Source organism: Carassius gibelio, chromosome B24, assembly GCF_023724105.1.
Source record: "Carassius gibelio isolate Cgi1373 ecotype wild population from Czech Republic chromosome B24, carGib1.2-hapl.c, whole genome shotgun sequence".
NCBI lineage: Eukaryota > Metazoa > Chordata > Actinopteri > Cypriniformes > Cyprinidae > Carassius > Carassius gibelio.
This window is the reverse complement of record NC_068419.1, coordinates 7,863,508-7,890,848: the sequence shown is the minus strand read 5'-3', so window position 1 is coordinate 7,890,848 and position 27,341 is coordinate 7,863,508. Positions and strand designations below refer to the sequence as shown.

Below are 27,341 nucleotides of genomic sequence, written 5' to 3'. Positions count from 1 at the left end.
TTTCACGATCCTTTGAGACAGAACCGTGTTTTGCACAGAGACCGGCTGGTTAGACATAATGATAGAGAGAAACAAAGTTTACATCTGCTGCACGTTATGTTGCCAGCTTTGAAAAGTGTTGACCTTTTAGCGTTTCAAGGAAGAAATTTTTCAAATTAATCTTTAGACTTTAGAATTTGATAGATTTGGATTGGGAAAATACAATCCAGTTTTCCCTAGGGTTAGGGGAAAATGGCTTGGATGGTTTCTGTCAGGGTTTATGACCTGCTGTCATTTCTTTCTAAAGGCTGGAATACACTACACAACTTGAAGGTATAGTTCACTCCAGAATTAAAATTTCCTGACAAAAGAAATTAAGATTCTCCTTCAGGAATGAGACACTTTGGGAACACGCTATGGGAATGCGTTCAGTGTGACCACACTCTGAATCACGTAATCAGTCCAATGGATGGAACGAAACGTCATGGGTGGGGTGACATAGTGACCAGGACACCTAAAAGCATGTGCGGTGGATACAGCGGCAGCTTTCTGTCATTCAGCAAATGCTCTGTGTGTGTGTGTCAGTCTTATTTATTGTTGTCTGTCCCAGTTGCACAAGTATATTATGTCAAATGCTTCTTAAGGGTTAGAGCAAGCAGCATTTTAGACTGTTTGTTCCTCCCTGCCCGCATTGCATTATGGGTGGGGATACACACAGTTTATGTGTTGTTTGTGTGGGAGCAGAGCAGGCACAGTCAGCTCTCGAGGGGGGCTGATTGTGCTTCTGCCCGCTGCAGATGCTCTGCTCCCGCCGGCCATGCTTCGAGGAGTGTCTCTGTGCTTGTGATCTTGCATTTCGAGTCACGCTGCTGCTGAGGCATAGCGGCGATTGAGATCGCAAGGATCGCATATGGATCTAGCGGACGGTTTGGAGAGAGGCTAGCCTTTTCTCCGCCTGCACTTCATAGATCTAGTGCTTTCTTTCTCTGGGTTTGGAAGCCCCCGCTGTGGTCTCTTCCCCCTTTGAGTTAGAGTTCGCTGCTGCAGTTGTCTTTCTCAGAGTAGATTTATATTGTTTGCATATAAGCAGACTGCTTTTTGATTGCTCGTTCTCCCTGCCCTCGCAAGCGATTTATGTTTAGTCTGTTTTGGAGCAGAGCAAGCACAGTCAGCTCTCGAGGGGGCTGGATGTGTTCTTTCTGTAAATGGATGCTTAGCTCCACTCCCTCTGATGTTCCTTCTCGAGAGAAGAATGTCTCATGTATATAGAACTGTGTGGCTCGCACATTGCCGAGGAGTCAGAGTGGTGCCCCCGGGACAAAGGCTTCTAGCAGAAGGCGGATCTGCAGACCGTCATTCCCGCTGGATTCTCTTCAGCTAAAATGTCCTGACACCTATGGCCCAGGACTTCTGAGGGACGGCCGACTCTCGGGAAGAGCAGTTTACACCTCATTATACAGTACCTGTCTCTCCTCAGTGCCCTCAGGAGATCGGAATGTCTACCGGTTCTGGGGGGCTCGCTACCTCGAAGAAGGTCTCTAGAACAGCTATTTCGGTTGTCCTCTGCCAGTCTTCCGCTTAAGGGCACTGAGCTGGCCGCTCTAAGTACACCAGAGGCCAGTCTTGAGAGACTGGTCCCCTTAGTAGGTCACCTGGCAGTGTGGGAGCCCCGTGTCAAATGTGTCTCATTGGGTCCTGCCCTGAGGAAGCTCTGGTTCTATCAGTTTAAGTCTTCATAGGAGATGACAGGCCTGAGGACCATCATTTTCAATAGAAGATTTCAGCCAAAGGAAAGTCCTGATGCCCATGGTTCAGGACTTCTGAGGGCAGGCCCCTCTGAGGAAGGATGTACACCTCATTATATGGTGCATGTCTCTACTCATCTGCCAACCATGCCACACACGGTGCTTCAGGGTGCAGCAGTGTCCGGCAAGCACTTCTCTCATTCTCCACCCAGAAACATAGTGGTACTGAGAGGCTTGCTACCTCCTTGGAGGTCTCTAGTGCAGCTAGTTCGGCCATCCCCTGCACGTCCACCACTTCAGGGCAGCAAGCTAGCCACTCTGATTACACCAGAGGTCACTCTTGAAAAAGCTGATTTCCTTTGTAGACTACTTGGCAGTGTGGAAACTTCTGCCAAATGTGTCTCACTGTGGAGAGAGGCTACAGAATCCATTTCAATGGGGTCATTCCCACTTTGTGGGCCTCCGGGCAGGCTCTGGTAATGGAACAAGAAATAAACACTCTCTTGAGGAAGGAGGCTATCGAGGTGGTCTCTCCTCTCTGCAGAGAGTCCGGGTTCTACAGCTGGTACTTCATCATTCCAAAGAAGTTCAGGATGCTCGAAATCAAAGTCTTGTCTCAGGGCACGAAGACTGGTTTGTCACGATCGATCTAAAAGATGCATCCTTCCCCAACACAGGAAGTTCCTGAGGTTTGCTTTTGAGGGGAAAAGTTTACCAATATCAGGTTCTTCCGTTTAGCCTTGCACTGTCATCCCGCACTTTTACACAGTGTGTCGATGCTGCTTAGGATCCTCTGTGACTCCAGGGCATCCGCATACTAAATTCTATCAATGATTGTTTGATAGTAGCTCAATCAGAGCAGTTGGTGGTTGGGCATTGAGATGTTGTTCTCGCTCATGTGAAAGGGCTTAAGACTAAATGCTAAGAAAATTCGACCATGATGCAGGCATGTCTGTCTCCTGCTCAGATCGAGTCGATCCTCACTGCAGTCTGATCTCCCCTCTTCTTTTGGGGGTCAAGCCTCACTCCTCCAGGAGTTGGCCTTCGGAACGCTGCAGGATGTCCAGACTGACTACTTTGTCAGGTTCCTACTTGCATTCTGCGCCACTCCTAGCTTCTTTTTATCTTGCCTTAGCTGTGCTCTTCCACACTAGGCAGGGATTTGTAAGCTTGACAGAATCGGCATACTCATTACCATAGAGTTTTGATGCAGCTCGAGTTCCTGAAGGGGAATGTCTCGATGTTATGTATGTAACCATGGTTCACCAAGAGAATGAGATGCTCCATCTCATTTCCATACTATACTTTTTGAGGAAAAATTAACATGATTTTCTCCATATACTATAATGGACTACAATGGTCCAAATAATTCATCAATAATTTTTTTTTTTTTTTATAAAAAAATAGAAAAGTATAATTTTTATCCACAAATGCTCATCTTGCACTAGCTCTTTGATGCATGTCCACAACTCCACCCATTACATAATCACATTGGAAAGGTCACGTTTTTTCCTAGTGGAAGAAATCTTTTAGGTTTCAAAAGATCCAGAATACGCATATGAATGGACCATTTTTAACAATAAACTGTTTTATGGATATCATGCTAGCTGCTGTCTCTGTTTTCTTTGTTTTCAAATTGAGCCTAATGACTTACAACTTAATTAGTCTTTAATTAGCAGTGTAATCCCTCTTAATTAGGGGCTTTCATATGCCATTGGCAATGATGTCTAAGTCTTTTTGCAGAATTGGTATTCCAGGTTAAGTGCCCAGATGTTGTGAAAGCTACTTTGGAACACATAAACTTCAAGACAAGTGATAGCTTAATACTGTCAGCACTTGCTGGTAGTTCTTAACCAGGGGTGTTCAGTTCTGTTCCTGGAAGGCCACAATCCCGGAGAGTTAGCTTCATTCCTAATTAATCACTTCTGAACCATAATGTTTTCAGGATTGCTGGTGTGTTGGGGCAGATTGAAACTAAACTCTGCAGGACATAGAATCTCCAGATCAGGATTAGACACCCATCTCTCTCCCGGTCTTTTCTCATCCCCTGTTATATTTCAACAGAACAGACAGCCCTCTGGAAATCAGAAAATTCAACAAAACTCTGTTGTCACATGTCCTTATTACAACCACTGCTGAAATACTACTCTACACTAATGAAAGAGAAAGTTACAAGGCCAATTTTGAAAATGTGCTGCATTGTCATTTTATCTAGCGCTATTTAGAGCAGTTTTTGGTGGTGTTGTGGTGAATGTTGCAGCAGTTCTTAAAGGGATAGTTTACAGCTAAATTTTAATTAGTCCAAGATTTACTCACCCTCAGGGCATCCTCGGCGTGTCTGACATTATTATTTCAGACAAACACATTTAGTGTTATATTCCACATTGTCCTGTTTGTTCCAATCTGTAAAATTGCAGTGAATGATGCCCCTGTTTCTTAATCCCCCAAAAAAGTATCCATCCATCATTAAACTACTCCACATGGCTTCAGGGTGTTAATAAAGGCCTTCTGCAGTGAAACGATGCGTTAGTTTAAGAAAAATATAGTTTCTTAAAACTTTATGAACTGTAATGTCCTGCTTTTGGTCACTCAAGCAGGCATGTTCACAACAAGGCGGTCGGCCGCATGACAGGCGTAATGAAGGGCGAAATTTAAGATCTGGGGAGAGAGTGGTGAACACGGATGCACAGAGGAGAAAGCAAAACAAACATGTCAAAATTATTTGACTTTCCTAAACTATTAAAAGTTTATACGATTTTTCTAGGTGGTCTGGGATTCAGCACCAGATGATTAAAGATACTCCCTGTAAATAATGTAATAATCCGCTTGCACCGTTCAATGCTGTTCATCTATCCTGCACAGACTGTTTCCTTGTGTAATTTATATCATTGGCATTTGATTGGGTTTATTAAGTCTATAGCAGTGGACACTAAATTTGATTAAAATACTATGACAAATAGAGGGATATAATTACACACAGAAAATGAGATTAATGGTGTAAGGAGTGTTTGTATTACTGAACACAACCTCAGTGCCGGTTTACACGAGGGCAGAGAATAAAGTGCAGACATGAAAGTGCTGAACTCATTTTGCCAGACTGTTTACTTAAAGCCATTGATTTATGCATGCTGTACAAGCAACTGTAGCTGCTTAAAGTATAGAGGAAGTCCAGGAGCAATAAAGAACGAGAGGCACAGAGCAACACTCTCTCCTGGGAACTTTTTATGCAGCTGTACTCATAACTGTTCTGCCCACCTGTCAGAGAGGAGATTTAATGATCTACTCCACTGTATTTGTGTAGTGCAGTTGACGACAGATCAGGTTATGCCCCAAATCAATCACAAGCCAATCGTCAGGGCTTATTTTACTGAAATGGGTTGGTTTTATCTCTTCTCTTTTCTGTCACTCTGCTCCTACCATCCATGTACTGTACCATCCCCTTTTTTTCTCTCTCTGGCTGCCACTTTCTTTAAGTCTGTTTTTGACTTTGCTCTGTGCTTCTCAACTGTTCTGTCTGTCACCCCAGCCATCCAGCTTTCAACTATCAACTCTCTTTCGCTACTTACTTACTTGTCTCTCATGTGCGTGTCAGAGAGAGAAAAAGAGAAGGATTTTTACCGACAGTTCCTCCTATTACTTTACCTTTTATTTAAAGTCTGAGACCACATTTCAAATCAGGAAAAATCTGAATTAATGTTTTATTTATTTATTTTATTTTTTGAAACGTGTATTTAGAACTTCTATCTAAAAATCTAAATATAAGCATTTTCACTAGTAGTCTCACTTTTGTACTGTACCAACCACTGTATAAACAAATGTTTCCTAAATTAAAAGTATTTAAAAAAAAAAACACTTTAGAACTTGCACTTCTCTATTCTTAAGTAAAATGTTGGGCAGAGGTTCTTAAAGAGGGTCCTGTGGGGATGTAGAGGAAAATAGCGTCTTTGTAATGCCGATGTCACAAATGTCAAAGTTTTATTGACAAATAAAATTTCCCATTATAGGCTTTAGTGATTAACAGGCCCAGAGGGGATCTGGGGATTATTTTCTGAGTTGATTTATGGGGAAATATGCAGAATGGATTTAAGCATGGTAAAATGTGCTAATCGGTGTACTACTCTATAATTGGTAGCTGAAAACATAATCAAGTTAGCCCAAATATGTAATAATCGAGCGTGAAAGGGTTGGAGGATGTGTAAAACTTTGAGAATGAAGGGTGTTCCAGTTCTGTGAATCTCCTGTGGATGTAGATGTGTGTGGGCCCGCTTTTCAGTTGCCAAATTATTGCTATTTTTAATTAATGACTACATTTCTATCATCAAACAGATGCATCTGTTTTCATAATTGATGTGAGGTTACTGTAATTTGCCAACTATACCATGCTCAGAGAAATTATTTGATGATAACAAAACTGTGCATGAACTTCATGCAAACAGACTTACAATATCTTTATATTACTGTTCAACTATTGTTTTTTAGACTGGTACAGTAGCAATTAATGGCTTTATGTATGAAATTAATAATATTGTATATGTGTAGAAAGGATTCATGAGCATTTCTAAGGCTAATATTGATTAAGATTGCAAAAAGGTTGATTCCAGTAGCCTTGTGGGTAGCATTGTTGTGCTTTGGGCATCCTGAGTTCGATTCTTGACTCGTGGACCTTTTTGTACCCCTCTCTCTCCCAATTCGATCCCTGTCTGAATACTGTCCAATCGTAATAATTTATAAAATCTGAAACTTTACAGAAATTCTTTTTTTGAAAATTTCCCACCCCTTTGCAACCCTACTTGTTTGTTTTTGCATGCAGCTCAACTTGATAGAAAGACATTTCTTACCATTTTCTGGAACCGTTTCATCACATTCAACACTGACCGCGAACTGATGTTCACAACTCTCTTACAGTAACTCTAAAGACACAGCAGCCCAGAAAAAAACTTTTAAGGACCGTCACCATTTCGCTTAAGTATTTAGAATTAAACCCTTCACCATATCAGCAGAATATCAGGTTCACCAGAGAACTGAAAGATTTACCCACGTTGCACTTGACTGCTGACAGACTGATTTCTTTTTCTAATGGGGACTGTTGTTTTTCCGGTATCAGAGAAGACCAGACTGAGATCTCCAGAAACAAAGTTAAGTTTAAAGGTCTCAGCTGTGATCGCAGCCAAACGGCTTTCAGAATCTTTCTAGCCACATGATGTTTCACATTCACCTACCCACATACAGGATCCTCCTTGACCAAACACTCTCTGGCATCCACAAGAGCTGCCACGCGCATTAGCATCTCCTTCACAGCGCTCCATCCTGCTGGGTTTGCCACCTTATGACTGCAGGGCTCACATGCACCCAGAGGGGAGAATCTCATTACCACAACACCAGCAGAAAACGCATGGATTTACATGCACTCGCCTGCTCTAATGATGCAACCTATGTGGACTCTTGCAGTTTGTGACTCTCCAGGCGCATTTTAGAAGTTTGACAGTTCTGGATGTCATCAGATTTCGGTGCATTTTAGTTGTTAATCTATTCAATCTGGTTTCTCGGAGGGGGAAAAAATGGTTTATTTATGCTAATAATGTTTTGAACGCTGATTGAGCATATGCTTTCACACTCTGTGCGATTATTATAATGTTCCCAAAGCTTATTTTCTGTCCTATTTCACAGTTTATTTGTTTAATCCATTTAGCATCTCTGCACTTTTAAATAGCTGCTTGTAATTGCTATTCCCTAGCAATAATGGTTCATCAGGAGTTGTGCTGTAATTACTGGAATTCATTTGAGGATTATGGAAAGCGGAAACACACCTACACACACTCTCTCCTATTGTGATTCACATCTGAGGTTGTCCATCTTCAGTCATCTCTACACGGTATCCTGTTTTTAATGTGACCGTGAAGTTTCCACCTGTCAGTCAAACTTAAATTGTGTGGAAGTTGTGGATGTCTTGCGGGGTTATAAACTGCCCTTTTTTGTCCACCCACCTCAGCGTTGCATCTCAAACAGCCGTCACATCTTCTCACTTTTAATTGGAAGTGTGTCCACAGATGTGCCGCTGGCCGTGGCCTCGGGTGATGTCTGCCGCCACGACTTTACTCCCCCACAGGCCTTCACACCTTGCAGACCATTTTATTCACAGCCTGCACCCCTGAGTGTTGCCCTTCTCTGCATATAGGACTTATTTTTAATGTGGCCACTAAAAAAAGACCCAGAATACTGTGGCGCAACTCAATGGGGAGCCTATTAGCAACTTGACATTGATCTGACATTCTGCTAAGTAATAATTTGTCAAGTTGTGGCTTCTCCTCAAGGTGGACGGTGGAAACGAGGGTGTCTTGCGAGGACCACCTGTGAGTAAAGTGCCACACTTGTTCCACTCCATTGCTCTTAATTAGCTTTTAGTCAAAGCACAGTTTTGATCCTCTGGGTGCAGGGCTTCAGCCATTACACACTTGAAGTACAGACCCATGAGGAAGACATGTTCATGTTCTAATTTGAAGTATAGGATATAATTCAAAGCACTGTATGACTCTGATCATTAAGTTATATGAGAGAAAATGTGGCTTAAAGTAGAGGTGAATTATTCCCAATTTAATGGGGCTACTTTCCATTCCATACTTTCTCTCCTTTCCATCCATCTTCATTAATTTCACTTGTATAGACACTTATTTAGGTGTGACAACACGGAACGGTCACTGGCTCTTGCTGTGAGTGTCTTCAGAATGGTAGTCACATACATGTGAGAACTAGTGGTGTTTTGACATTAATGATGTTGCGTTGACAAGTTATTGAATGCAGGAAGAATGTGATTTGAGTATTTTGCCTAGATACATGTACTTGTTTAAAGCTCATACGTTCAAGATATTATTACATATTTAGAATTAAATGTGCATTCCTGCACTCCATTTTCTAACAAAATATAGTGAATTTACACCATTTACTCCTAAAACAAAAAAAAATATTTGTTAGGTAATTTCTGATGTGGGACCAAATGGTGTGTTAAATGTCATTCGTAGACTAAAAAAACTTTTTGAAAATCATTTTTTAAATACATTTTTTTTTAAATCCCCAAACTTTTGCACCGTGGTATATACGTTTGTTATTCCATAGAAATTCTGAAAGAGATGATAAAGAAAATGACTTTTTGAGGTGAGTTTATTCCACATACACATTGAAGTCTCAGAGGAGGTTACACTGCAGAAGACCACTGCACCAAACTTCAGGGACTAAAGTTCAACCAAAGTAGCAACTCTCAGCTCTTGGGTGCCTGCAAAAGAGCACTTAGCGGCTGTCAGACAAAGTGTTACAATACTGAGAAAATGGTGCATCATGCTCAGTAAGCAATTCTACATCGTCTAATGGCTCTTCTGTTCACCCATTGTTGTGTTTAAGGGTCTATTACAGACCAGAGCGATCGATTTCATGGCTGTATCCATTTCTGCCAGACTGGCTTGAAGCTATATGCTAAACGCTCAATGAGGCATTTAATCTGTGAATGTCTGCATGTACAGTTTTATTACTTTGGATAAAGTGACGTAGCTGTCCAGTATGATGCCATGTTTCTCAGATCTTATTTATTTTTCTTTCCTCTCCTTTTCCCCCATCAAAATCACAAAGATGAGCAGGATCAATACAGCGGTGAGTCGAAAACGGGAGCAGCGTGTTCTCTTCATGGTGGTCACCATGGTGGTGTGTTACCTGCTGTGCTGGCTGCCCTATGGGGTTATGGCCCTGCTGGCGACATTCGGGCGTCCCGGCCTAGTCACGGCAGCGGCCAGCATCGTTCCTTCTCTGTTAGCCAAGAGCAGCACTGTCATAAACCCCATCATCTACATCTTCATGAACAAACAGGTGGGTGCCAACAGAAAAAAATCAGTTTTAACTGCTATTCAATCAGTGTGTAAAGATGCTTGTTTGTCCTTCAGTGAACATAGGGTGACTATACGTCTTCTTTTTCCTGAATATGTCCTAGTAGTTTGGACAATAGCCTGCACGAAATTGGTCAAACTACATTTCAGTCAGTATCTTCAGCAACCATGAAAACTTGAGGTAAATCAGCCAAAACCTGGCCATTTAATCCCATTTTTATATTCCAGCTTTGACGTGTCTGGGAAAAAGATGACATATGATCAACCTGTAGTGGATGGCTATGATATGAATATTATATTACATGTGATTTTTGTTAGGGATGCACCGAAATGAAAATTCTTGGCCGAAACCGAAAACCGAAAAAGAGAAAACCAAGGCCGAAAACCGAAACCGAAACACCGAAAGAAATTATGCCAATTATTAGTACCATTGCATTTATTGCTGTGACCGTGTACTAACTTTACTAAAATTAAGACATTGCAATTGCATAAATTAATATTAAAGTTTCAAAGATAATTACAATTACATAACTTATTAAAAAAAAAAAAACATAAAAATACATAATTACAAATGATGTAAATATTTATTAAGCACATTGCAACAATGCACAGTAGAAAATAAAATTCAAACTAAAAATGTATCCCACTCATGTGTATATTTAATAATAATATACAGGCCTACTGGCCTGCAGAAAGGTTTTAAAATGAACAGTTCTCTCATAAAAACATAGTGCATTTAGGTGAAGTGCATTTGAAATTTTTCTATGTAGGACTAGAAAGTGCATTACTTCTCCAGTTGGCAAGACTGTTATCACTTCTGGGGATGGGGACTTCAGACAGATAACCATCTAGCTGTTGAGCAGTTGAGCTTGTCATCTGTCTGACATTTGAGAAATATTTGAGAGAGTGTATTTAAATAGGGCCAGGGCATAAATAAACATTTTTATCAAATTAAAGCAGAAATCAAGCATAAGTATGGCTACAATCTGATATTATGTATGTATGTTTGTGTGTGTGTGTGTGTGTGTGTGTGTGTGTATATATAGTAGCCTAAGAACAAAATAGCCAACGTATTATTATTTGAGGCACTTTCTTGCAGAATTCCACTGAACATATCAGACAACGATGGTGCATGCCCCTCATCTGGTGCAGAGACCAGTCTTTTTTTCTGCGCTCTGATCTGTCTCCTGCACTTGGCGCTTCTCCGTCTCCACGAGGGTTCTCCGCATCCAGCGCGGCCTGGATCATTTCTCGTGCGCGCTGCCTTAATTCCGCATCCAAGTAATGGTCTTTATAACGCGGATCAAGCACATTCGCGATGAAGTGCAGAGGATCCGAAAAGATCTCAATGAGACGTGTGCTAACAGACTCTATAAGACTGTACTTTTCTTTGTTTTTACTTCGTGGTCCGTCTTAATCTCTTTGTTAGGAGACGCTTTAGTGCTGCGAATAAAGGAATACGAAGAGAGAGAAAGTTCTCACTGGTGTTAAGTGAATGTCGCGTGGAGCTCGTGGTCTGCACTATGCAGGTGCACATGCAGGTCGCGGTTTCTGTTTGCGTCATCACAACATTTCGGCCGTGTTGTTTCGGTGATAAAAGTCTATCGGGTCTTTTCGGCCGAAAATTTTCGGTGGCCGAAATTTTGGTGCATCCCTAATTTTTGTGTTTATTTGCATCAAATGCAGCACATGCTTTTTTATACATTTGAACATGGTTAAGTCACTTAAAAATGAATTTAATTGGAAGAAAATGCTTACCTTTTTTGCTAAAAATTACCTTCAGAGTCACAAGTGGTTGGGGAAAAGACAGAAAATGTCAGTTTTGAGAAAGGTTAAACGTAGTTTAATCCTGCTTAGGTGCTGTAATTATACTTTTGTTGCTACTGTATTTTTATAATGAGCTCATTCAGTTCATTGCTATATTTAGTCTTTAACAAAAATAATCTAATGTTTTTTTTAATAAGAAGTGGACACACTGACTGCAGTATTGCTTGAGTTCTCTCATATTTAGCAAGGTTTTCAGTTGGGGTGTCATTCCCAAAAGTACATTATCAACACCTTATTTTAAAATGTATTTAACAGCACAGATCACACAAACTAATTAGTTAAAGTATGTATAAAGAATGTGAAATATAAGGACTGTGTTGAACTTGGGGAACAAAACCGGGGCTGAAACAAATGAGAAGGAAAAATCGTATAAATAAATAAGATTCTATCAAGGTCACTCAACTCATTAATTCAGGCCATTATATATTAAATTATAAGCTTTTAATGGGTTATGCAATGAAAAATTACAAGGCTGACATCCGCAGAACATATTATTTAAACTACCATTTGAAATTTTCATTGAGATGTAATATTCAAATCAGGTTCTCAGCTTCAGTTTTTCATTGGGGAGAGGACCTGAACAAGGATTTGCATTTCTCTATCACTGGTTTTGAATCGGTTTTGAATTGTACTCTGCTGATAAGCTTCAACCTCCCTTCGGCTCATATGTTTCCTTTCATAATGAAAAAATAATTAACTGAAGGCAAAAACTGAAGGCAACATTTCCTAATTAAATTCATCTATTTTTTATGCAAATTTACTGATTTAACTTTAAAATGTCAAGATGCCACAAATTGAAACTAAACTTTACCCTTGACCACAAAATCAGTCACAAGCATACATTTTTTAAAACGAATAAAAAACTGTATGAATAAGTTTTCCATTGATGTACTGTATGGGTATTTGGCTTGAGATACAACTATTTGAATATCTGGAATTTGAGGGTAAGAAAAAAGAAAATCAAAATATTGAAAAAATTGCCTTTAAAGCTGTACAAATGAAGTCCTTAGACATGCATATTACTATAATCAAAAATTAAGTTTTGATATATTTACATTAGGAATTTTACAAAATATCTTCATGAAACATGATATTTACTTAATATGCTATTATGATTTTTGACATGGTAGAAAAAATGAATAATTTTGAGCCATGCAATGTATTGTTGGCTATTGCTACAAGTATGCCAGTGTGACTTGAAGTAATTAAAGTTTCTTAAAAGAATAGTTCAACCATAAAATGAAAATTCTGTCATTATTTACTGAACCTCGTGTCATTCCAAACATTTATGACCTTTTTTCTTCTGTAGAACATTAAATATCTCTTTTTGTCCATATATTGGAATTATGATTGGTTACCATTTGGTTATCATCGCACAGAAAAAAAAAGTCAATGAGACAGGTTTGGAAATACATAAAGGTGTGTAAATGATGAGAGTTTTCATTTTTGGGTGATCTATCCCTCGTGGATTGAAATGTGTTCCATGTACACTTTTAGTTTTAAATTGTTCTTTTTTATGTTCTATATGGAATGTACATTTTGTGGAGAGTAAATTATTGAAAACCGCATAAGAACACTCATGACGTGGACAAACATGAAAGCCATACACCTTGATCATATTAAGTTGATGGAAAATCAGCTTCAATGATGTGAATTAAACTGGCAAATGGCCAAATAATGCAACCATATTGATTACTCAAGCTTCAGTGCATGCTGGGAAGAGGGAAAATGGGACTGAATTTCAAAACCATTTTTCCATCCTATTTGAGGTAAAAATGCATATTAATTCAACTAACCTCCTAAATTTGTCAGTTTGACTTTAAAAATCTGAAAATAATGTAATAATTAAAATGGCTGTTCAACTCCATCCCGTGCAGCTTTGATGGCTGATTTGAATTCCAGCAGTTTATGGCTGGACAAAACAATCAAATAGTTATGCATGCAATTATGTTCAAGTGTTTGGAAGAATGCACAAACCATTTGAGAAAATATAATCGTTCAATGCTGTAGTTTTTGTGTTTGTTCAAGGACTGTGAAAAAAGTAGTAGTTTCAAAGAAACTTTTCCTTCAAAGAAGCACCTCTTATATGATCAACCTGATACAAGATGCACATTTTATTATTATTTCTGAACTTGTGTACATGTGAACAAGCTGTGTTTGTAATATCTGTGCACTTCTCTTCTGTATGGGTTTAAGCTTCTGTCCCAAACAATTGCTTGTGATAAGAGCGGAGATGAAGACTTGGAGAAACTAGTTTTGCCTGTCGGAGGAGACACCAGTCACCTGTATGTCATTTTCAGTCTTCAATTCCTCCCAGCCCGTAACCATGGAAACTGTGAGTTGAGGCGAGTTGAAGACTTAAAGTGCTGTACAGATTCAAGTATCTACTCGGCATGTGTCGATATGACCGGTGGAGATTGAAAGACAGAAAAATGGAAGAGTCCCGGAAAAAGTAAGTGAGTTTTGGAATGTGAGAGAGCTGCGAAGTTCCTGAGCCCGTGAGTAAATAACAGTACTATTATACCACCGGGGTTCAGGAGCTGTCATGCTATGTGGTAATTACATTTACGATGCTTCCTCTTTCCCTTTTTTGGGATGCAAGGAATTTTCTAGCACATTTCGCATTTTCTCCCTTATTAAGAGCACAATGTATAGGCCTACTTGGAGGAATCATCATTATGCTGAAAACCTCCCTTGTTCATTAGCAAGCATGTGTCAGTTGCACCACAAAAATATTTTCACAATTTTTTTCTCAGTTTCCAGTAGAAACATCCTTAAAGCATTCTTAAAACAGTATATACATTTTAATATAAGTAAAGCTGTGTGTTTTATTTAGTTGAAATATCATGAATTAGTTTTTTTTATTATTTTATTTGACTGTTTTTATTTTATTCCTGTTCATATTTTATTTAATTAATTAGTATAATTTAGTGAGGCTTATACTTAAAACAAGAAGCCCAACTGGCAGACTGAAAAATTAATACAAGAGATTTTTTGAAAACAAAAAAAATCTATGGAAGCTTGTGTCTGCCACAGGATAAAAAAAAAAAAAAGTTTCAATTCTGACTTTTATTCTCACAATTCAGAGTTTATAGCATGAAATTCTGAGAAAAAGATTTGCAGTTCATAAACTCTTTTTTTGTCTTCTTTTTTTTCTTTTTTCTCACAATTGCAAGTATACATATCTCAATTCTTCATAGAATTATGAGTTAATATCTCACAATTATTAGAATTGTGAGAAAAACTGTCTAAATTATGAGATACAAAATTATCTTTTATCTTTTTTTTCCTTGCCATAAACAAGATTCAGTACAAGTCTGATTATCTTACACCATTTTAATTTTTAATTAAGACTATCTATTTTAGGATAATTCAATGTTTTATTGCAAAGCAAGCCAAATATATTCATTTTGAATTATCCCTCCTTGAATTGCTCTGTTTATTATTATTATTTTGTGAAAGGTTACTGCAAATAGACACATTATCGCACACTGTGTAAGAAACAATAAGACCCACAGTGCCAGCTTCAGAATTAAGAGCTTTCCAGAGAGACAGGCAGTTCTTCCAAGCAGTGGGATCAGTTATTCCGGACCACCTGTGAACAGGTGTAGCGTAATTGGCGAGGATGTTCTGTCCTGCTCTTCCAAGCTTTTCAGTGCCCCACAGAGAGTTAATCATCTCCATTCCAGACCATCATCCGCTTGAAAGTCTGCTACCCAGCAATCCTCTCAGATCTGGACTGCAGTCGGCCAACTAAACATTCACTGATCCAGCATGAGTACACACTGAAATTATTGCTCATTATCTGCCAGAGGTGAAAATGATTCCCTGAACCCCGACTGCTCAAGATTGCAAAGATATTTTTGATTTGAATTTTCTCACTTGGAGATATCAGATGTTCTCATCATGGGGAACATGCAACTAAGTGTAAATGTGGAAGGGTTTTTGCAGGCCCACACAGATTCTGCGCTCTCCTGGTTTCTGTAAAATTGTTAGGTCGGTTGTTCACAAAAGTTCTACTTGTCCTCCATCCCTGGCTTGTTTAACAAATAAAGCAAATTTGATGAATGCGTTAAAATAAATATGAGTACTGCTCTCACATTTTTTCTAGACTTGTTTCCTTAAAGGAGTTTTTTATAGTGTTTTGCATACAAGTTAAATAGACAGTTTACCTAAAAGTTAAAATCTTTGTTGTTCCAAACCTGTCTGACTTTGTCTTAAAGTATATGCAACTTAAAATAAGAAATTTGGAAGAAAATAGGTAACCCTAAAAATGTATATGGACAAAAATACTATGGAAGTATATGGTTAACAATATTCTGTAAAATATGTTTGTTCATCACACAGAAGATGTCATAAAAGTTTGGAAGCACATTAGGGTCAGCAAAAAAAATTGCATTTACTCACATTATATTCAAAATATCTAAAGAAATATGTAGAAGAAAGAAAGACATACAAGTTTTGAACAACATGACGGGGAGTAAATTATGCCAGAGTTTAAATTTTTGAGTGAACTATTTTTACCTAGACTAATTTTATGATTAACGCACTTACAATTAATGTAAAGATGCCATCTTCCTTTAAATGTCAAAATTAAATTAGCATCTTGTATTTCTGTCATTTAATTTACATGAATTCATCCATAAGAAATGTTTATTAATCAGTGAAGCTGTTAAAATCCTTTTTGGTGAGACATGAACTGAATATTTACAGACATTATTGCTGTTGGTGTCACATCAGCAGAAATCTTTTCTAGTGTCATGAAAATTAAGTTTAAATCTGTCAACATAGGCTATCATATAAATGTTTAAGAAGTTGGGTGCCTGTGGCTATATTAATACAGTAAATGTGGATATAAACTGTGCACATTTCAATATTTACCCTGTGCACTTCCATTGTAGCTGTCTTATTGTAACTATGGCATGAGTCAAACGTTTTTCCTGTGGTAACAAACATTTTGCCACAAATACTGGCACTAGAGCTTAATTTGCTTTTGACCAGAAGCATTGATTTACCCATGAACAGATTACACATACTAATCATCAAAAATAATATCATATAATCCAAGTAAATTCAGTTAGTGAACGTGCTAAATCAAAGTGCCACATGTGCTGAATCTGATTGGATCAAACGCCCAGGCAGATAGTTGTGTTAACTGTCCTACAGCATGTCCACATGCACAGCCACCTTCTGTGCCACCTTCGTCATCTCTGCGGGGTTCGCCAGACCTCCTGCCAGCCCCTGTAATGAGTGTGTGGATCTGAATCCATTTACAGACTCATTCCTCCCACCTTAACCGGATCACATTCCTCACCTGTCCTCTGTACCAAAAAAGTGCAGTGCACACCTGTGATTGCTGACAACGATGAGACAGATTTTAAGATTCAAACAGTTTGATTACGTTACAGGTCATCCATGTCAGTACAAACATAAGGAGATGTTTGGTAGGACAAGTGGATTCATGGAGAGATTTTGTGAGGACATGGTCATGCATGATTGCGTCCCATCAGCGCTAGCAGAACACAGAATGGCCATTAATAGGCTGAGTGAAGCCGATTGTCTTGGGAAAAGTGTGTATTTGCAGTCAACCATTAACCGTGAACTCCTGACCCCAATCTAAACCCTTTCAGTCGTCTGTCTCTTTCTGACTCTCAGTTTTCTGGCTCTGATAATTGAGTATCAAAAAAAGCATTTATCTTTTAATACAGCAATATTTCTTGTATATGATATACAAAGAAGCTGACCTGAAAAAACACGATCCTGCGGCTCTTGGCATCTTCTGAGGAAATGTAGTAGACTATAAGTATACAGTGAACATGGACGTATACTAAGTATACTACGTTTTCTCAAGGGGTGAAATCTTCCTCTGTGTTTTGTAGATTTAAGTTTTTTTAAATGATGTTTTGTGTGTGTATATATATATATATATATATATATATATATATATATATATATATATTACTGTTTTAATTGAATATAAATACATTTGAATTAAATTGAATTATCATTTTTAATGACCTACACTCTTAAAAATTGTCCCGTTAAAAAACAGTAAGTAACTGGCAGCACAGTTGCCAGCAAGTTACTGTTAAATTAACAGTGTCTTGCTGTTGTTGAAATTTACAGTTTGTTACTGTTTTTGGAAATACAGCATAAAGCTGTTATTTTATAAATTAACAATAAATTACTGTCAAAAGCATTAACAGTTAGTTGATGTTTTTTTTTCTTTTAACTGTAAACTACAAACTACACACTGCTAAGAAAAAAAGGTGGAATTGTTTTTCTAGATATTTCTTTAATTAATGAATTAACCCTTTGAAGTCTTGCTATAAAACCATGTTTTAATACAACATACAGATATAGCCTTTGAAACATTAAAAATGCAACACAAAGTGTAACTTCAAATTTGTTTTATTAAAACTTGAAAAAAAAGCCACTTTAAATCACAAAATATTCTCAAAATTAGTGGCTGATGCAAGTGGAATAACTAAAACTTAAGCCTCAGAGTAAAATTTCGTTTAACAGAATAAACAAATAATTTACATAACATTAGAAAAAACTAAATGTGTGACTTTAGCGAACTGCTGAGAGAATAAGAATTACTAAATTATTAGTGAATAAGAGTTACTGAATGAAGAAATAATTCAATGATGAATGAAGTCAAAATGTAGGTATTCAAGAATGAACACCTGAAAAAATTGTGCGACTAACACTAAAAACATGTTTTTATCATGTGTGAAGAGTATGTGTACGGTGTGTGTGGTATGTCAGTGGATGAGTGAGTTCAGTTATATGAAGTCCCACTCAAAGTCCATTAGCTTCTTAAGTAGACTGGCAACCCGAGTGTTGACTGATTTCTTTTTGTGGCTGACCTTCCCTGTCCGCTTTGATAGGACTTGTCCACCCTTGGTGCCTTTTTCAGGATTTATTCCAATGAAGCACCTGAAAAACAAATGCATACATTCAGAATTAGTGTGGGTAAAATTTTACATAACGAGAATGTGAATAGAAATTATCATATGATTCTAAGCATCTAACCTCTGAATAAATTCCAACGTCGATGCAGCCTCAGCTTGGTACTCCACATTGAAATTGTAGAAAGTTGAAAACACAGCAGCAAGTCCAGACAGAAAACTTGGCTGGATGCCCTCACAGATTATTTGCCCCTCAAAACTAATCATCCATTTATGAATGCAGCTTCCTGGTTTTTCACCTAAAACATTTCAAAGAAAAAACAATGTCAGACAGTCATATAACACTAATTTTCTACTGCCAGATTGCAAACAAATGCAAGGGAAACTGAAATGATTTTACCTAGTCACAAAGCCCTGTTCTTTTAACATAACATATGCATTTCAAAATGCTGATTGTGGACTGGTCTGGACAGACACTGAAGTCAACATGTGCATTATACTGTGTATTGTGAAATAGTTGCTGCAATTTTTATGATTTATTTAACTCAATATCTTTGCTCAGTACAGTTGAAGGGTTAAAAAAAAGTAATTAATTAGTCCCCCTCACTTTCAAAGAGTTTTCATTTTCAAAACACAAATGAAACTATTTTTAATATTCTTTCATCATTTCTGTTCATTAAAAGTCCAGTCAAATCCAGGTTAAATGGAAACTCAAACGCGCTAGCCTGACAGACCAGAACAAACCTCATGTCAAGCAAGCATGTTTGAGCTTATTTGCTGTATGCTCAATGATGAATGTTTATACACGAATAAACAAATAAAATTCATACATTTACAAAAATTTATGAAACATTTTGAAGCATCAAAGTTTTTTTTTTTTCAGTTGATTAACAAAAATGCTGAAAGAATTGTATTAATATATTCATTTGTTTTCCAAAGATGAATAAAAGTCTTAAGGGCTTGGAATGACATGAGTGTGGGTAAAAGATAGCAGAATATTTATTTTGTGTGACCTGTCCCTTTCAGTGTTGTACAGAAGCATTTACCATGTTTTTTGAAATACAGAAAAAACATTCTTAATGGCTTATGTAATAAAATAGACTATACATTCATATAGTTCTATACATACCAAAGAGTATCAGTCGAGGAGTTGAAGGTAGTTCAAGTGTCCTTTCTACATCAGCTGCAGTGGAAGATGCCTAAGAAACAGTAACAATGATGAGGACACAGAGACAAAATACACTAACAATATTTTTGATGAAAAATATTTAAGGAATTATCTGCATATAGTGGACTTCAATGGTGCAATGATGTGGACTTTAAGATGGGAATAAAACTGAGTTAGTGTATCACATTTGTCATTGTGTTGTCTGTAAAGATGTGATTTTAAAGCTGCTAATTTAGCAAATTTCCTGTTAAAGTCCTGGATGCAACAATGAAGAAACAAGTTAGGGGTATTGCTGTGAATCCTCATGTGCTTCACATAGACCATTGGAGTACTGCATTGCTGCCCGCATAACTGACACCCAAACATGCTGACAAGTCAAAATGGACTGTCTTTGGGAACGAAAAAACGTAACTCAAACAATCTCAACAATAACAAAAGAAAATCTCCACAAAAATAAAACTGCCATTGGCCTACTGTACTGGGTAAAGTAACATTGCAATACAAACCAACAACGCAAAATAAATCAACATGAATTATTCTTACTGATTATTATATCGCGTAACTTATTCTATCAAGCCAACTTGGATCGAAGCAATCCAAAATACAGCCAACAATAAAGTAACAAAACGACAACACTATTAAGAAAAACTTCCCTCGGAATACAGTTATGTACAAATTAGAAGAACAAGCTTACCCAAATTCGCAAGCACAACGTTATTGAAATCAACGTTTTGTCTAATATACACTATTAGGCATTAAATTAAAAGATAGCAAGCTAAAATTAGCAAACGAGAAGACGATAATTTCAGTGTGTTACAGATACATCAATATTACTTCGTTGCTATTGTGTTAAAGGCTTACTTTGCAGAATTTATATCATGTTTAATTAAACTCACCTTGTAATCGGGGGATATCTGAATCTATCCAGCTCCAATCTATGATGCCGTTGGAACGTTGACGATTTTAGCACTGAAATGGACATATTAAACAGTTACAGCCTCAGCATCCACTTATCAAAGTTATTTGCACAGTTATTTGCAATTGCAGACGTGTATTTTGTGTGAAAGGAGCAAGGCAAAGGTGCACTCACCGGTTAAATCACAATATAAAGACGGATGAAAATCCCCATGTGCTCGCTGCAGCTTTCTGTTCCCAAAATACTGTTAAGTACTGTTTTCTTTCCTTCGAGCAATAAATACGGTAAAATAACGTTACATTTTATCTAGGTCATTTCACCGAACGTAAATAAACAGGTAAGCACTGCTTTTTAAAATAACAGGTTTATACTGTTAAAATTTTGACGTAAATTAACAGCAATTTTTAACAGTGTACAAATGACATCTTTCTTGTTGATTTTATGTCATAATGCTTCTGTGTTTGCCCTAAACTAACCTAAAGCCCTAAACTTTATTTCCAGATCGAAATACATTTTTAAAATCTGTTTTCAATGTTGTGTCAGAGAGGATTTTGAAGGGTGTATTAGTTACACTCCTCTTCTGAGGGAACAATTCATGACTAGCCATTCATTTACTCAACACTTGCATGAAATCGTGTTCCAATCTGATGGTGCTATTGAGCCAAGGCCACACAAACATTTTCTTATTTCATTCTGCTGTAAATGGTTTTGCTTGGAGCAAAATATATTGCTTGGTCATTGTTAAGGTTAAAATAAGAGTATCTGTTACAGAAATTGAGTTTCTGAACTTTTAGGACAAACACTTGCACCTTCCAGTATTCATAAAACACTCTTCAAAGTTTAGGCAGGCTGGATCTGTCAGAACATTTTATGGTGAAGGTGGTTTTGTCTGTCTGTCTATCTATCTATCTATCTATCCTAAATGAAGATATTAAGGTATAAACTTTCTTATTTTTGCCTAGTTTTTCTGAATAAATATCTAAATGTTCTTAATTTAGGATACATTTGAGAAGCAAAATGGCATGATATGTGTTGTCTTCAAACATCTCCCAGTGAGGTCAGAAATTGGTTTGTTTTACTCTTTACAATTTTTTCACGAAGAAGAACCTCATGTTTTTCCAAACCTGAATGACTGACTTTTTTCTGTGGAAAACAAAAGAAGATATATATATATATATATATATATATATATATATATATATATATATATATATATATATATATATATACAGTAAAAAAAAACACACATGAGATGTTTTGTCCATACACTTAAAGTCACTGGAGTCCAAAACAACTTTACAGTAAGAAATGTTTCAAAATATCATCTTTTGTGTTCCCACAGAAGAAAGTCATTCAGGTTTGGAACTACATAAGCGTGAGTAAATTCTAACAGAATGTTCATTTGTGCGTCAGCTATCCCTTTTAAGCATTAGAAATGTAACCCCAGCTCTTTCAATCTGTCTTTGTGGGTCAGTTTTGCAGATGTTTCCATGCGCTCATCATGTGCACCACCCTAGAGAGAGGATCCAGCTTCAAAAACTCCTCCAAAGTCACCAGAACTCTCAGGACAGTGCGACGTGCCAACGGCCAGAATGTGACCTTTGCTGTGGCCACAGCTGGCCATCCTAATATCTTTGCTCCTAACAGCGGAGGGCAGAAAACTTCCTCAGAGGGAGAGAATCCATCTCCTGCTGCGGGCCAGGGCAACAGCAGACCTGTTGTCTCTCTTGTGGCCTACTACAATGGTTGAGCTCATACAGTCAAGCCAAACTGATAATAATACAGTGGAATTAGAAGTGACTGAGGTCACGGAATGCATAAAGAGGAAAAATAATTGATAAGTGGGTGTGTCTTGCAAAGGAATGTGGAACTAGGACACGTCCCTCACTGACAGTTGTGTGCATTTTAGCCAGATGCAACTCTTTGAAGTTAAAAACATCTTGATAATGGATGTTGGTTTTTGCTAGATGACCAAGCGATGAACTGGAGTTTGGACTCTCATTCTGACGGCACCCATTCACTGCAGAGGATCTAGTGGAGAGCAAGTACTGTATGTAATGCTACATTTCTCCAAATCTGTTCAGATGAAGAAACAAACTCATCTACATCTTGGGGGGTGGGGGCTTGAGAATGTCAATTTTCAGATAATTTTCTTTTTTGTGTGAATTATTCCATTATGGGATATATGTTGCTTAAATTTAAAGGCGTTATATCATTTGAAATACAGAAATTTAATAACTTGCTCATCAATCTTAAAAGAGAATCTGTGGAGTCTTGAACATAAGACTCAAAATACATTTAACTTGTCAGCATTTATACAGCAGTAATTCTTTTTCATTGTCAACTAATTCTCCAAGTAGAGTGAGATATGAAGAATATCCACCGAACGTCGTGCTTGGTAATGTGTTTTAATACTTTATTTTTATCAAGGACCCTGATCACATCAACAAGTTTGTGCAGCTCATTTCAGCTGGACTTGTTTTATGACAACCCTTAAAATGTTTGAGGATATAAAACCTGTTTTGAGCTGTAAGAAAACTTGACTAACATTAATTGACCTCAGGAAAAAAATGTGAAATGTATGACCCCTTTAATAACAATTGCAATGCAAAAGTCTTTGAAAAACAATTTACAAGTATTTATATGTAAGCTCTATTTTAGCTTTCTGTCTATTTTAACAGATGTTGTATAACATTTAAAACTGCTTAGCAAATGAAAACAATCCTGGAATAGCTCTCCATATCCTTGCAAATGTATTTCCAAGTAAATAAGCAAATCATTGATTTGAAATACATAATTTCCTTGGCACGTTATCCAAAATCTGCTGGAGGCACCCATCCCATTAAAACCGGTTTATCATACTGTTTACACACACACACACAGGAAATAATCATTAAAAGCCAAAAAGATTTCATAAACTATAACGTACAGTATCATAAAGCAATGACGCCTTGGAGCCAAAACCTGCAACAGAATCTGTTGACAATGGAATTCATTTCAGTTTAATAAATTATAGTGTTTGTTTCTGTGTTTTCGATTTGTTTTGTTTTGATTCTGGTGTTTTGTAATCAATATTTCAATTTGTATGGCATCAGAAGGACAGGCTTCTCAGCAACGAGCAGACTGTTGACTCCTCAAGACTTGAATAATGTGGGATTGGCCCCGGGGTCCGTAACGGGGCTGTGACTGTACCTATCAGAGGATCCGTGTTTACTACTGCAGCAACTTTCACAATCAAACACCAAAAAAGGATTTATTTCTGTTATAACCTAGTGAATCACATAAACTGACTCTGAAAAAGATTTGAAAGACGTAGACTATATTTTCTGACTTATCAAAAGCATTTCTTATTGTAAGTGTTTTAGTGTCATATTTTTGCTGATCAATTTTAATTTCCATTTTTGTGCATATCTTTCTTTAGTACCGTCTTGTTGAGGTAAACCAAAAATAATCATTCAGTGTCAAAAACCCAGTTTTATAATATTAATCAAATGCTTAGGGGCAGTAGTTTTTTTTTTTTTTTTTTTCACATAAATTAATTCATCAACAATTCTGGAAAGTTGGCACGGTTTCCACAAAAATATTAACTGTTATGTTTGCAACATTGAAATGATTCTTGGACATCAAATCAGCATATTAAATTGATTTCTGAAGGATCATGTGATACTGAAGACTAGAGTAATGATGAAAATTTGCTTTGCCACCACAGGGATAAATTATATTTAAAAACATATTAAAATATTTATTTTAAATTGTAAATTTGCTGTTTTTACATTTCTTCTTCTTCTTCTTCTTATTATTATTATTATTATTATTAAATAGAAACAGCCTTGGTAAGCATAAGACTCCTTTTTGTCAAAGACATTTAAACATTTCACAGTGAATGGTATATTGTATTTATTTTATTAGTATTTTTTATAAAATTCTCATATGGCTCATATACTCTAGTAATGGAGAATTACCCAGAAATCCCATAATCTACATAAGCAAACATTTGGATTAGAGCCAAAGATCTGTTTTAATGAAGTATTTTTACAAGAGTTGGATTTGTGAGAACAAACTGACATTTATATGAAAGTTTGATTACAAGTACAGTGTTTATTTTTAGGGTTATTTGTATAAAATAAAATAAAAAATTGTGATTTATTCGTGAGAACATTAGTGAGTATATTTATGAGGCCATATCTAGATGAAGGGGTGTGACCCATTTTTAAAAGTTGCCATAGTGCAAAGCTGACGTTGTGCAAAACTTCTGTACATGAAGTGAGAACACTATATACATATGGAAATGCTAGATAACAGCACTTTGAAATGCATAAATATGCAAATGAACAGCAGTGAATGCAATTTTTGGACCGCAATGAATAACTACATTTGTTACAGTCCAGTTGTAAGAATCAAGGTGTTTTTTTTTTGTTTTTTTTTTAGCTTATTTTATTCTAGTTCGCTTTGTACATTCTAAATAAGATTAAAATTGCTACTTTCTTTCTGATTTATTTTTCTGGCATGCTCCAAATGATGCTATACATCATAGTGGTCTCCAATTCAGAGCTTTTGTTTTATAGTTTTGTTGTGTTTGCATGTTTAAAAGCACTGGACTGTTTGACAGACGATCACTAATTCGTTTATACATCTGTTTGTGCAAGTGTGTGTGCTAGCATACATCTGTATTACCAAAGCTTCTCTCTCTCTCTCTCTCTCTCTCTCTCTCTATCTCTCTGTTAATGCTAATAATAAAAATATCTGGATATAAAAAATTTGTGGTTACTGCTTTTGTTTGATTGATGTCCACAATGCCTTTTATACAATTTGTACAACAGAGAAAAGCATATTTCTAGTTTGTGCTCTATTGAAATTTCCAGAATGCTTTGCCAAAATCATTGGCAATCTAAGCTGTCAAACAGTTTCTCAGATATCCTCTTTTCTGCAAAATGAGTAATGTTTCCTATTCTTTCAGACCAAAATGCAAAGGGTAAAGCATCCACGTCATCTGTCTTTGTGACAAAGTTTTCCGTGTGTCTGCTTTCTTAGTTTCTGTCATAACAGTGTGATGTAGTGGGATCTGATTTGAGACTTGAAAATGGGAAAGTCACACCATAGTATGATAAATCTCTCTCTGAACTGGATGAATCAATAGTCAGGGTGATGGAGAGACGGAGAGGGAGAGAGAAATACTGAAAGACAGAAACAGTTCTTGGAAAAAGTAGTTGTTGATGGGTCATCAGATGCAGCAAATGCATTTGGAAGAAGAAATGTGCAGAATTAATGTGGAGGGAATATAAGTAGTTTCATTTCTAGGTGCATACTCCATATTTCCAGACAAGTGTGCTAAACAGAGATTTCACACAATGCATTCATATATATATATATATATATATATATATATATATATATATATATATATAGGCGATGTTTAGAAAATTGTGTGAATATATATGTGTGTGTGTGTGTGTGGTGTTTATGTCAGTCAGAGTCTGTACAACTGTTGAGTTGTGTCTCCAGTCTTTACCCTGTAAGATTGAGCTGTTGACAGTCCTGTCACTTATTTTTAACTTCACACATAACAGTCACACAATTTTACACTCACCTTGGCCTCTGTGTATGGTAGTATGTGCACATTGGTATTTGTGTGGAAGATTTATAAAACAACATTTATGTTTTTGATGAAAAAAAAAAAAATATGTATATATATATGTGTGTGTGTGTGTGTGTGTGTGTGTGTGTGTGTGTATATATATATATATATATATATATATTTATTTATTTATTTATATATGTACAGTATATGTGTGTGTATATATATATATATTTTTTTTTTCAGACTTCTGGAGGGGATGCAGATTCATAGTAGTGAGTGGAAATAGAGGGGTGCTGACTCTGTGGCTGTTCTATATGCAAGCATCACTGTCTTGAACTTGATGTGAGCAGCAATTGGTAGCCAGTCCAAGGAAATAAAGAGAGGTGTAACATGGGCTCTTCTGGGTTAGTTGAAGACCAGTCTGCCGCTGCATTCTGAATCATTTGTAGAGGTATGATTGTGACCAGCCAGAAGTGCATTTCAGTAGTCCAGCCTAGAAATGACAAGGGCCTGGACAAGAAGTTGTGCAGCATGCTCCGTTAGGAAGGGCCTGATCTTTCTGATGTTGGACAATACAAACCTGATCGAGCAGTCTTTAAAATGTGGTCTTTGGAGGTCAGCTGATCATCAAAGGTTGCACCAAGTTTTCTGACTGAATTTGATGGGGTAATTGTAAAAGAACTTAGCTGGACGGAGACATCATACTGAAGAGTTGGAGTGGAAGAGAATACAAGAAGCTCAGTCTTCTTTCATCCATGCCGAGGTGTCCTCCAGGCATCTGAGATCCGTGCTGCTACTACTGGATCATCTGGCTGAAATGAGAGATAGAGCTGTGTGCCATTAGCATAGCAATGGTAGGAGAAGCCATGTGCTCATTTGATGGGACACAGTGATGTCGTGTACTGTATATGAAGAAGAGGAGGGGTCCGAGAACTGATCCCTGAGGAACCCCAGTGACAAGTTGATGTGCTTTGGATACCTCCCAAAGCCACACTGTGAAAGAGCTACCAGTGAGATAGGATTGAAACCAGCGAAGTGGAATCCCTGTGATGCCCAGTGATGAGAGGGCAGACAGGAGGACCTGATGATTGACATTGTCAAAAGCAGCAGATAGATCCAACAGAATAAGGACTGATGATTTCAGTCAATCATATTTTGCAATCCACAGGGCTTCCGTGACTGACAGTAGCGCAGTCTCAGTTGAATGGCTGCTCTTGAAACCTGACTGGCTAACGTCAAGTTTGTAATTCTGTGAAAGAAACAGTGATATCTGGCTGAAAACAAATCTTTCGAGGTTTTACGTTATGATTGGAAGGAGAGAGACAGGTCTGTTATTGAAGTGTTTA

General features: G+C 37.2%; 1 protein-coding gene and 1 long non-coding RNA gene across 2 annotated transcripts in view; one reads left to right on the top strand and one right to left on the bottom strand.

The window, feature by feature from the left end:
- tmtopsb (teleost multiple tissue opsin b) overlaps positions 1–23,447 on the top strand; it is a 30,366-nt gene extending 6,919 nt beyond the window's left edge. The window contains exons 3-4 of the mRNA XM_052595462.1: positions 9,342–9,575; positions 21,892–23,447. Coding sequence (XP_052451422.1) covers positions 9,342–9,575; positions 21,892–22,167 — 510 coding nt within the window. The 3' untranslated portion in view covers positions 22,168–23,447. The remainder of the gene's footprint in view (positions 1–9,341; positions 9,576–21,891) is intronic.
- LOC128012886 (uncharacterized) lies at positions 17,893–20,824 on the bottom strand. Its single transcript, XR_008183203.1, has 5 exons — positions 20,592–20,824; positions 20,398–20,470; positions 19,463–19,532; positions 18,458–18,632; positions 17,893–18,361 (listed from the first exon to the last, which is right to left on the bottom strand). It is a non-coding gene; the product is annotated as an uncharacterized LOC128012886 (long non-coding RNA).
- Positions 23,448–27,341: the final 3,894 nt, after the last annotated feature.